Raw genomic sequence first — 12,895 nt, 5'->3', positions numbered from 1 at the left:
GTCAGTAGAGGGGAAGGATAAATTTGTTTTTCATTTCCTTTGCACTCTCTTTCCCCGAAGTACCCGATATCCATGGACCTGGTTTTCTAGGCTAAATCTGGTCGGGTAGTCGTGGCCTCTAAAAAGTCCCAGTCTTTACATCTACACTTGGCTGAACAATGGAAATTAATCTTTTCAGGCTATTACAACAGATTGAATACAGCTTATTTGCAACCATTCACTAAATCACACTAACCAATTTTCTTCTGATTAGAGGCTAAAATCAGGTGAAATTTGGTTCCTAAGAGACAACCAGCCATTGTTTCAAAAGTGCAGACATGTTGATTTTTATTTGGTTGTGATTCTTCTGGTTCCTGCTCACTATTTTAAATCACAAGACTTTGACTGCCTTTCTCCTAGCTTTAACTTGTGCTTTATGGACTGGATTTTGGTCCTTACTCTTATACACTTGACTGACTTTAATAAATACTGCATTATAGATTGTAATCTGTTGAGAGAGATGGGTTAATCTTTACTTTACTGATCCCACAAGGGAAATTGTTGTGTTACAGCAGCAGGATAAAGAATAAAAATACAATCTACAATAAACAGCATTAAGTAAAAGTCCTCCAGGTACATAGTGAGGGCCTTATACTGTCAGAAAAAAATGTATGTATGCAACAGATTTTTAAAAAAGAAAAAAAAATTAGGTTAAGTTAAAGAAGAGTAAAAAGTACGATTAAGAGAGTAGATAGTAGAGCAAAGTGCATTAATAAATAATATGTGCACTATAAATCTAAGAAACAGCTGTAGAAAGATATAATACAGAAAGCTGAGTTTAGGTGTTGCTCCACAGACAGATAACAGGTTGTTTTTAACCTTTGTCACTGCGAACATATGTTTAGCATCATCATCATGGCCTGCTTACTTAGGTTTCCAAAAGAAACATGATGAAGCTGGAGCAAGACTTATGGACCAAGGATGAGCTTATCTTGGACTTTTCATCTGTTGCCACCACCCAACCTAAAAACCTTACAGCTCTGCAGTCTTCCTCTTACGTAGGCCAATCCCCATCCCATACTCTCAATGATACCGCTCATCTGGTCTGTTTACATCACCACTGGAGGAGAGCCAGTTGTTTTGGCGAGATGCAAGAGCTCCTGGGTATAGCCAATGAGATGTCGCCCGGGCTAAAACCAAACTCAAAATCACATGTCTACTTCATGCAGCTCAGAGCCTCAAGCAGGAAGTCTGCTGGGGTTATATCTTCTGATGCCTGGAGATTTTGTAGCAGCGGTAAAAAGAAAGGGACAGGGGACAGTTTTTGACAGGACAGTAGAGTAAGTTGGAAGTCAGAGAGAGAAAACAGGGCAATGAAATGCAAAAAATGGCCCCTGCAGTGACCTTTTGGCATGTAGGTCACCTGCTCAACCCAGTGTAAAATATTAAAATGCCATCATGTAATGGCTTTTTTTACTTTACTTTTCTACATCTGGCAAAGTGGTGGTCATCAGGTTTTTCAGTTGTTTTCAGGGAGGAATTCTTTTAAGGGTAAATGTTTCTCTTCAATGACAATAGGATTTATTTATTTTGGGCGGCCTTAAGAGATCACAGTACAACTAGACCTTTTTAGCATTGCCACAGCAGAATGACCTGAGTAACATAACAAGTGACATAACAACAAGAAAGCAGGAAAAAATCTGCATCTGGCAGATTCCCAAAATGATATAATTTTTGTGGGATAGTTTAGTGAATATGACGTGTTATATATATCAGGGTCCAGAGTAAAACAGTGCTGCTGAATTACAGACATCTCTATGTGTGTAATTCAAGTAGAAATGTTTTGGCTTGGACGTTAATACATATGGACGCCTGCCAACAAGGATTACTGTAGACAGATGTGCTCTGAGGCAAAGAATTACAGACAGCAGCAGTAATCTTCAGGAAGGTGTTTTGTGTGTGTGTGTGTGAGTGTGTGATTATCATAGTCTTCCAGCAGATACAAGCCACTGTTAAGTACTGCTGTCTGCAGTGAACTAGTGGAAGCCTTCAGGGAATGCTGTCATTACTTTTCATACAAATGAAAAAAGGAAGTCTTATGCTGAGGATTAATCATTGGTGTCTCAGCTGTCTTTTTTGCACACACACTGGGACCCGCACTCAGAGTAAAAGGCATTCCTGGGGATGTCCCGCTCTAAAGATAACTTGACAACAGGAAATTTGATCTGTCTCTCTCCCTCTCTCTGTCCTGCTTATTTGTTTTGAATATTTCATGCACACAGAGCAAAAGTGCTTTAAAGGTTGTAGAGGACACAGCTATCTGTAGTATCTGTCACCTTAGTGTTACCCAACATACATTAAAGACAAAAACACTCATCTGTGCTGTGAAAGTACAAAAATATTTCAAAAGCTGCTTTTTACTTATACTCCCAAAAAGCTTGGATAGATAAGGCATGGAATTGTAAATAAATTTGCACGTCCTGCTCAGCTTTACTTTAATAATTTGTTAGCAACAGCTGAGCCTGTTCTTAAAATTAGTTATAAAATTAGTTTTACTCTTGCCAATTATTTTGCAGTTCTCTGCTTACTATTTTCCACTTCCTTTTCTCTCTTATACTGCCTTTTACTGCTCATCCCCCATTTCCATCAAACAATTTAAAATTCAAAAACCAGGACTGTCATACTGTCTCCTCTGTGTCCCAGCTTTCAGTCGCTTTGTATTTTGTCTGTGCTGCTGGATGGGATATGTTAGTCCTTGAGACCCAGCAGAGGGGAGACAGATACAGATGATGTTTAGACCCGGTGGATGTAAAGCCGGCTCTGGACTGTAGAGGTGGAGAAAAAGCATGTTGGTGAAGATGCAGAAGGAGGACAAAGTGACATATGAGAAGAGGGAGAAAAACGGGGGGCGTTACAGAAAGGGGAAAAAGATGATAGATAAGAATATAATGGGAAAGAAAAGGCAAAAGAAGAGTAGACTAGAGATGAGTATAAAAACACAACAAAAGGATGGGTGGAGAAGAAAGAGGAAAAGGGACAAGATTACAGAGGAGAGAGGAAAACAGGAAAGGAACCAGTGACAGATTAATTATCAGTGTTAACTGGGGCTCTGAACTGATGCTCTCCAAGCTGAACTCTTAATGGAGAGGGGGAAGGCTACTGGATCCTGACACTGTGTTGCTGTCTACAGTATATTATAGTTAATAAGAGTGTGCTGCATATTGTACATATATGTCCAATGTGATTGCTTAACGCATGCTTCACAAGGACATTAAGCTGTGCGAGTCACCGTCATCCTTTTACTGTAGCGGAGAGGAGAGAGGGGAGGATGATAACGGAGAGATCACCACTCATCTCACTCCCTGACCCAGACGAAAGCAGCTTTAGTGTGTTTGTGCACGCGCACGTGTGTGTGTGTGTGTGTGTGTGTCAGTTGCTGTAGCAACTCTATAACGCCTTAGTGAGGATTTCACTACACGAGAGATTATGTGGTAGTAAAACCTGCTATTTACTGGTTTGGGCCAGCTGGCAGACTGATTTATGGGCTGAATGACTTTTGACTTGCCTAATAACTGTACGAGTGGCCAGTTGGCTGATTATTTTATTTGCTCTGTGACTTACTGTCTGACAGGTTGGCTGGCTGGTTTGGGGTCTGCTTTAAAGTCGATTTGACTTTTTTGTCTGTATGAAAACATAAGTTAATTGGCAACCATTACCATTATCCATATTAGATTAAACATCTGTGTGTGTAACCTGTATACTGCAGCAGTACTGTACTGAGTAGGATAAGGCTAACTGTCAAAATTGTCAAACCATCGTAGATTATGGACAAACCAAGGGACCTAGATGAAGCAGTCTCAGTTTCACTGAGGGCCACACTGGCCCAAACATAAATACACTAAAGTGTGTATGTGAATTTTAACTGCATGTCCCACATAACATATCACATAAACCCTTGAACCAGTCCAAAGTTAATCACCTTTGATCATTTCAATCAATTTCAATCATTTCATAAAGCTTTGCCTTCTACCAAGAAGCTGGCTGCACATAGAAATGAAATTAGCATTTCTATCATTTTAAGTTTGGGCTCAACATATTATGCTGCAGTTGCATAAATATGTTTTGGGTTACAGTGTGACTCTGTTTGTTGTGACAGCATTAGTGATTAAATTAGAAATGTATCTGTTTATCATACATGAACGAGGCCAACAACTGAAGCGTGTAGGTGAAATACCTCCTGTGGGACTGTAAAACAAACCTTTCTGACTTCCTTCTTTTTAAATCTTTCTTTATGGAAATGAAAAACAAGAGACCGAAAACACTGTAACATGCAGAGCTGTGTCACCATGTTGTTCTGTTGTCCTCCTTCTCACTTCCCTCTTTATGCTGTCAATAAAGAATGGAGCAAAACCCCACAGGAAATGATAGGCCTTGTGCTATGGTTCACCCTTCCTGCACACAAACACACGCAAACACACACACACACACACATATGTACATCACGCAGGCTGCCTGTGTATGAGGAAGTTTTGGTCTGTATCTCAGCCTGACTCACCCTCTCTTGGTGTGGTCGCGTCCGTTTGTGTATCCACACTTGCAGCCCCTGTTTCCTCTTTGTAGTGGTTCTTGTTGAGGTGAAACAGCTGCCAAAGCAGCTGAACAGAGTTCATTTTCACCACATGTTGCTTTTCACCATGTGGGTGTCTGTGGGCGTAGAGGTGGTGCAGAGCACATGACCCTAATATCTTGGGTTAGAGACTGGCTCATGTTGTGTGTCAGACGTGCACTGCACTCGAGTATAAAGAGAGGTGAGTTTCTAATGAGATGTTTGTTGCTTAAAAATAAAGAAGACTGGTTTAAGGAACAGCAGTGTGTGTCAGCTGTATGAGATGCAATGAGTCACAGCACATTAGGAATGCAGGGTTTTTTTAAAGATGGCGGAAGGTGGTTTTGGGGCTCTGAGTGTTACCACATGTCGACTTACTGAAAATGATGTGGAAAAAATATCTCTAATGTTCTCTCTTTTTCTCTTTCCAGCATCCAATTCCCTCAATTCCAACTTTCAAGCCGTCCATGTCCGTCCCAGACTGGCTGTTGGCCGTCCAGAACTTCATGAAGGCTTTGCAGTATCCTTTATCACAAGCACGACAGGCATGACAGTATAAGCTTTTATCTGTCAGGTGAAGCTAGTCCTGCTTGTGCCTCATGTCATTGGATGCTCATATAGACTTTAAGTCAGGGGTCCCCAATCCCAATCCACGAGGGCCGGTGTCCCTGCAGGTTTTAGATCTCACCCTGGGTCAACACACCTGAAACACATGATTAGCTCATTACCAGGCCTCTGGAGAACTTCAAGACATGTTGAGAAGGTAATTTATCCATTTAAATCAGCTGTGATGGATCAAGGACACATCTAAAACCTGCAGGGACACCGGCCCTCGTGGACTGAGATTGGGGACCCCTGCTTTAAGTGATCAAGACACCACAATCACGTCTGTCAATAGGAATTGAGGCACAGCACTGAAATATTGTAAAGTTGCTGTTGTCCCTGACATTTCCATCAGATATAACCACACAGGAACTCAGTTCTTTGAAATCAAGAAGAGCCGTCCACTGTGTGGGTAAGTGAACTGCAGCTTTGGCAAGTACATGTAATTACTGTGACTCAATCACAGTAATATTAACAGAACTGTCCTGTCATCACTCTTCATGTAAACATCCCTTTGTCATCATCTTTACTGAATGGATGAAAAGCTGGCTTGAATAGGAAGCAACAGCTCAGTTCACAGCTAAGAAGAACATTGAGGGAAAAAAAACAGAATTGATTACTTGATTATGACTTTGGGATGTAACATTAACACAGTGCCTAATTCATGTGTGTAATTCAACCCTGTCTCTGTGCAACGTGTATTGCTTCCAACCATTCCCTTTCCTTCCTCTTCCTCGTCTCATCATCTTCCTCCCCATTCAGATTAATGGAGACGGCGAGAGAGATGATCAGGGAGTCTTTACCAATCAAATGCCTCGAGGCCGTCATCTTGGGAATGTATCCTTTCCTGTATACACACACACACACACACACACACACACACACACACACAGAGGGCCAAAAGGTCATTTTGTTATCTGTGGGTGAAATCAATAAGACATGCTGCTGTAACGTCCTAATGCTCCCCACCATTGCCAGTCTTTCCAGCGCTGCTGTGTTGCTTGGCAACAAGCCCACTTCAAAGTTTAACCGACCCCCCCCCATACTCACCAGCTTAGTATCATCCAGCAGAGCTTAAACTTTAAAGCAGCAGTGCTTATTTTTGCAACTCCTTCTCTATTTCAATTTGAGAAAGTGTTTTTTCAATTCCTTGAAAACATGTTGCTTTACAATAAGAATCTGAACTCGTTCTTCATCATTATCCTAAAAGAAAGTCTTTGTCTTGACTATTTGCCACAAGTAATTTGCCAGTTGTTGTTTTTTTGTTGTTGTTTTTGATATGCTGAACTGTAATGCTTTTCCATGCACTAAACTCCAAATAAAGCCACACAGAGATGCTTAAAAACTGCTGTTACTCTAGTGGCCACTTGGTTACAAAGGCCAGTTGACACCCAAATGACCATCTTCACAGAAATACACTTGTACTGTGTGTGTGTGTTTCATTTTGAAGAAGCTGTTATAAAGTGATTTTATTTTTAAATGGTAAATTTACTAAGGCGCTGACCCCAACAGTGTAATTCAGCCTCATTCAGCTGTTAAACCATCCTTGATTTAGAGTTATTGTTTAAAACGACTGCTCTAGCAAATGTGCTCCTTCTGTTTTGTTTCATTGATTATGTCTATCAGACCAAAGTAACATGGCAAAAGTAACATTTTTCCATATTTTAAAAATATATTACAAGCTTTAACCATTAAAATAAAAGATACAAAGTATTTGATCTATCAGCAGATGTTGCACAGTGGTGTGATAGTTGGATGGTCCTGTGTTTAAATCCAGTCTGGGGCCTTTCCAGTGTATACCCCACCTGTTGCCCCAAGAGAGCTTGGATATGCTTCATCCCTTACACTGAATTAGATAAGCAGAGGAAAAAGGAAAGATGATTTTTCAGAAGTTGAATTCTTTTTGAACTTAGGTCCACACTTTATAAATCCTACCACACTGCATTGCAAAGTTTCATTGATTGGATTTGCACACCTGTGAAATAATGGCTTAGTTTACAAAACAAAATATATTAAAATTGTTTCAGTGCAAGCAAATACTTTTCAAATACAAGCAGCAGGTCAGGAAACTAGGACTTTTGAGTGTCACCAGATGAGAGATTTCTCTCCCCGTCTGTGAACTGATGGTCCAGTTTCGCATGTGCTAGTTTCATAGTTGCTTTCCCCAAGGGCTGTCAGGGTGACAGCTGACAGTGACTTTAATTGAGACTGGCTTTAGGGAGAGATAGAAATGGAGGGGGGGGTTGTTTTTTTGTTTTTTTGTTTTTCCATTTGATGCATGCCCTTTTAAGAACCCCACAGTGACATTCATAGCAATAAGAGACAGTTATTAATTGTGTGGTTTCACCTTTGGTTGTGTTATGAGGTCAGGACAGACAGATAAATATAATTTAAGGGGGGGAAAAAGGATGTTCTCAGGCCCCAGCGAGAATTGAACTCGCGACCCCTGGTTTACAAGACCAGTGCTCTAACCACTGAGCTATGAGGCCTCACCTGTTGGCCACTGTGGTTTACGTGTAATTTGAATGTCAACCAAGGCCACACCAATTAGTAGACACGCCTTCCTTGGATTCCAGCTATTGTTAAGCTAATGCACTACCAACCTAACCAGTTGATTTTGTAATGACTTAACGCACTTGATCATCAGTATTAAATAATGTCCTAATTAATATCATCACACGTAAAATACGGTGACTTAAAAGTCATAAAAATCTGTATGGATCATTGTGAAACAAGAATGACCCAGTGTCATTCACACACATTTACCTGCAACGTTAACCTACCTGGTAACACAATCAAAACACTTTATTTGTGAGAAAGAGTCACACTGTGAGAAGTAGTGGAAAGCCAAGATAGAAATATAGGCCAGAAAAAGGGATGAGTAGCCACTGTTGTAGTCTGTAATGGTGGGGGCTGTCTGTCTGGGTTTAGTCTGTCCTCTGCCTCTGGTTCTCTGTTCTTCCACGTTATCAGTGATCTGAATTCTCTCCAGGATATGCAGGGTTTATCTTAGGTCCAACCAGCTCTGTGTGTGTGCATGCATGTGTTTGCGTGCGTGCATGTGTACGTGTGTGTGTGATGTGTCCCATTGTATTAGCCATCACTGACTGGTGCTTTGCAGAGTAAGGCTAGAGCACAAAGCAGCCTCCATTTGAATCCTGATTGTAACTCTTGATTAAAGGAAAAAAAATGTATGTAAATGGAATTTTATGCTTCTTCTAAGATGTTATCTTTGATCTTTGCACTGACATAGAAACTTGAGGAAGGGAGGGTGGAGGATTGGAGAGGAAAAGAAATAGAATAGATGATACAAAAGGTAAGAGGAACAGTGAGAGAGTTAATCAGAACATTGTTGCTGCATTGAATTTATATAATGCGTTTTCTCAGTTACCTCTGCTTTTCAGAAACAGAACAATGAAGTGTGGCTTTCTGTCGCATTAGAGCATGCCTGTGGGGCAGAGAAACGAATCCACAGAGGTTCGTTTTTATTTTTGCTTTAGAAATGACAGATGGATGAGTAGTGTGAGGTAGTGATAGGTGCTCTTGTAGTCACAGGCTCACCCAGGGAGCTACTGCTAGCAGTGTCGCATGTCCTCTGGCACAGGAAGTACGCCTGTCTAATGAACCATTCATTAGCAAGAAACAGCAGGGTGTGTTGGTGTATGATTTTCATGTTTGTATTCATTCTGCAGAATAAATATTGATCCAAAGTGAAACACTCGCAGGAATCTGTCAGAGGAAATTAAAGCTGATGCCAAACATAAACATTTGGTGTCCAGGCATTCTTGTCATTGGTGGCTCATTCTTTTTTTGCCAGCGAAGAAAAGGAATCACGATAAAATATGACACTCCTAAAAGCTTCTTACTAATGAACTGTTTAAATATGATATTTGTTATTAGAATAGGATAAGACAATCATCAACCCTGATTTAAAATATCTCTTGTCAGAACCATTGTGGTTTCGATTAATTTCGTGACAGTTGGTTATATCAGGATACCCAGCATCAGTTTTTTCGGGCTTCTTGAGCTTCATTGGTAATCAACAGCAATATTCAAAGAATCAAAGACAGTGACTGTGCTGTGATTTCATCTTCATTTACATGATTGCAAAGAAAAAATGAGAACTAGGATGGGACGACAGAAAGAGCTGCTGTCTGACTGATCTAATCAACAGTGCAGAGAGAGAGCTCTGCACTGTGCCAGGAAGGCAAGATCTTGCTGCAAGTAGTGACCTCCATAGGCTTTTGTTGCTGAAAGGATGTAAAAAGTTGCAAAAAGTAGCAAAAAAATGACCAGGTTTGCGTTGATTTGATAAACTGAAGTGTGCCGATCCTTTTTGTAAGTGAGAGGGATGAGTGAGAGTGGACCAGTTAAGAAGGTGTATCAATATCTGAGTCCGTCGACTGAAAACAGTGCCTACTTAAAATAATATTTCAGTATATGATCAATATGATAAAAACAAAAGCACATTCTTAACACATTTAACTCTATTTTGACTGTGCTATTAATTGATTACAAGTTATTTTGTTACTGGGAATAATGCAGGTGGTATGTTTAGGCACAAATAAAACCTATGTGTGACCGTCCGAGCATTCATCTAAAGGTTTAGTCACTTGGGCAGCACGCTGACTGTGGAAGTTCAGTGGTTTCTTTATTCAACTGTCCAGCCAACCCAGTTTAGGTCCGTGTTCTACTTTCAAACCACAGGCTTCCCCAAACAGCCAGAAACACATACACATTGGTATGTCCATGTCATCAGTGGTCTACTTGTGTGGATGGTCCTTTGTGAATATTTAATGAAAACACAGCAGTGCTGTGGCATCCAGGCTGGTGAAGTGACAGACATGTGTTCTAACCAATGGCAGGCTTCCATCCATGTGCAGAATAGGGCAGATGGCTAGCTACTGGCCCACAAAGACATCTTCCAAGTTTCTCTGTTGCTGTATGGTAGAACAGATTGCTACAGTTGGATGCATGTAGCATGAAGATGTTCAATACACAGGATGAGATCTGTCTAAATATAGATTTAATAATTTACTGAAAATCTGATCTTTTGGATGCATTAAAGTTGCATTTCCTTCTAATAGCGAGTAGCTATACATTTTTGTGATTGCAAAAAAAGAGCTAATGTATAGAATTCAATTGGAAAATCAACCTTGATCACTTGATTTGTCACCTCAGTAAAAACCTTCCTCATCAGTATTAATAGCCAGTCTTGAGTTTGACCTAATACCGCATGAAGCTTAGTTTCTAAGTTAAATATGTGATAAAGAAGGGTGTGTTTTTGGGCGTGACCTAAAACAGGACTGACATGTCTTTATGGTATGAACATACAGTCGAATCCCGCCTTCATTTGTGACGTCTTGGTGAGTCACTAGGATCAGCAGACATATGACCTGATGTGTATGTGTGTGTTATCGTGTCCTCTGTACCAGACAGATCATATCTCTCTGCCCCTGTTTTCCTTGTTGAATAAATGGAAACACATCAGTGAACCTGACAGATTCAGTAAGACAGAAGGAGCTGCACAAACTCACAAGAGCACACAAACTGTGTTCAGAAGACATTATTTACCCAGTGACATTTTTATAGTATAGGCCTTCTGAGAGTCAGACTGAATCTCATTTCACACAACTCAAGCTGCTCTGCTTCCTCTGCTGTGACAAATTCAAACAAATACACTCTCACTCTCAGGTTTGTACTCAAAGGTAATTAATTTTTGAACAGTTCCAGAGGTGCAGTAAGAGCGTAACAAACATTTATTTTACCCCAATAATATTTTTACACCACAAAAAAAACGTCCAGATCTTTCCTTAATCCTGCGGTGTTGATCAGCTACCTGACCAATGGGCTGACGTCTCTCGAGCGTTTTCCCATCAGCTTTAAGACCCAGTTTTCGGGTCACTGCTTTCACCATGTTGTGCTGGGCGTCTATTGCAATGGCCGGTATGGGTCGCTCGGTATGAGCCGCCGCCAGGACCTGATGGACAAACCACTCACCCATCGGACTCTCGGAGAACTGGTGGCTGAATTTGAAAACTCCTACAAGAGATACCAGCACACACTAAAGAAGGTAAAGGGAGAAGATAAAGGGTATAGGAAATAAATGCAGTCCAAGAGTTAATGAAGAACCTTTTAACACATTTTCTGTTTCTACCAGGTGAAGATTGGTTTGTACGTGCCTCACGACCCACATGTCTTCCAGCCAATTGAATGGAAGCATTTGGTGCTGAACCTGGCCTGTTTGGGAGCTCAGGAGATGAAAAAAGAGCTAGAGAAACATGGGCGGGACATGAGGATGAAGGTACATATTGTGTATTCACATACAGATATGCTCCAGGGTATTTTTCGCTGTGCACTTAATTAGCTTTTGTGCCACAGCTCTGTTATGGGAATTTGCTGCCCTTCCACTTCCAAAAGTTGGGCAGTACAGGAAAAAGCAATCATCAATGGCAATATATATGTTATTGATTAAATCAGAAACGGCATGAAAAAGAAGAACTGGGGTGATGGTGGGTTGCACAGTGGCTTGCAGATTCATAGCAAATGCAGGTAGGGTAAAGCTACTGTGGCTCAGGAGGTAGAGCGATTCATCTACCAATTGCAACATTGGTGGTTCTTTTCCCATCCCATGTGAGTGTGTGCAGATGTTAGGCAAGGTGCTTGTATGAATGTGTCAGCATCACTTAAGGTTTGGTGTTTCCTGTTTTGTGTATTACACTACATAGACACTAGATAGAGTCTCACAGCATTGCTCCACCATTTAAAATATTCAGAAAATGTCAGATCAGAAACACCTTCGTTGGTTTGAAAAAAAAGAGAAAAAAGCAACTTTGTGAACATTCAGACTGGCAGACTTGGATATATTATGTATACAATAATGCATAAATGCGAAAAGGTTTGCACACTAAGGGAGAAAGTAAGAACAGCCTGGAATGGGAGAGAAAACCGGCAGCCCACAGTCAGCAGCAGTGGAAAATACAGACCACAAACAAACCACAAAATAAATCAGCCAAGATGCTGAAAAACTGAATATTAGATGGTGAAAATGGGAAAAGTGGGTAATTCCACACTGTGGGAAAGAGGTTTGTTTGACAAAATTCAGTGAAAACAGTTTCACTAAAAAAGATGAAAATGTCTGTCAAACTTAGATCAAGTGACAAAAATGACCTTTTTAAAACCAAACACACACACACACAGTGTCATTTTATGGTCGTATGAATTAAATTTTAAAATAAAAGCAACTTTGCTATCTGTGATTCAAATCTGATGCAATTTTTTGTATCCTTTGTTTGGACAGACATGGCATTTTTTTTAGAGAATGAACCAGGGAAACACCTTTATTATATTTTTCCGTTGGACCAGAGATGGATGTAGTTTCCTTTGGGCTGAACATGGAATATAAACTGTCAAGAGTTATTTAGGGCACGATGGGGACGAAGGAATGTGTGAGTGTACGTGTGAGGAAGGGAGACACAGAAGTGCTTTGCACAAGGTTAAATGTTTTATGAGGACCCGTATGTTTTTATTTGTATTTATTATGAGATTCTTTCCTTTTTGTGTGTATTCGTGCAGCATTTGCAGGTCCATGAAAGCAGTGTGTGAGTAGCTATGTGATAGACGCTGATGTTTGACGGTGATACAGTATATAACGTGTACTGTATGTCAGCAAGTTATGTAGGTCAATAAGGTTGCAGCTGTCTCGCA

At 40.5% G+C, this 12,895-nt stretch overlaps 1 protein-coding gene and 1 non-coding gene across 3 annotated transcripts in view; one reads left to right on the top strand and one right to left on the bottom strand.

Moving 5' to 3' along the window:
• vash2 (vasohibin 2) overlaps positions 1-12,895 on the top strand; it is a 30,951-nt gene that overhangs the window by 5,090 nt on the left and 12,966 nt on the right. For both annotated transcript variants that reach the window (XM_003446715.5, XM_005452390.4), the window contains exons 3-7: positions 5,017-5,105; positions 5,544-5,600; positions 5,951-6,025; positions 11,024-11,261; positions 11,349-11,492. In XM_003446715.5, coding sequence (XP_003446763.1) covers positions 5,017-5,105; positions 5,544-5,600; positions 5,951-6,025; positions 11,024-11,261; positions 11,349-11,492 — 603 coding nt within the window. The remainder of the gene's footprint in view (positions 1-5,016; positions 5,106-5,543; positions 5,601-5,950; positions 6,026-11,023; positions 11,262-11,348; positions 11,493-12,895) is intronic.
• trnat-ugu (transfer RNA threonine (anticodon UGU)) lies at positions 7,605-7,677 on the bottom strand. The gene has a single exon. It is a non-coding gene; the product is annotated as a tRNA-Thr (tRNA).

This window comes from Oreochromis niloticus, linkage group LG15 (assembly GCF_001858045.2).
Source record: "Oreochromis niloticus isolate F11D_XX linkage group LG15, O_niloticus_UMD_NMBU, whole genome shotgun sequence".
Taxonomy (NCBI): Eukaryota; Metazoa; Chordata; class Actinopteri; order Cichliformes; family Cichlidae; genus Oreochromis; species Oreochromis niloticus.
This window is presented reverse-complemented; position numbering and strand designations above follow the sequence as displayed.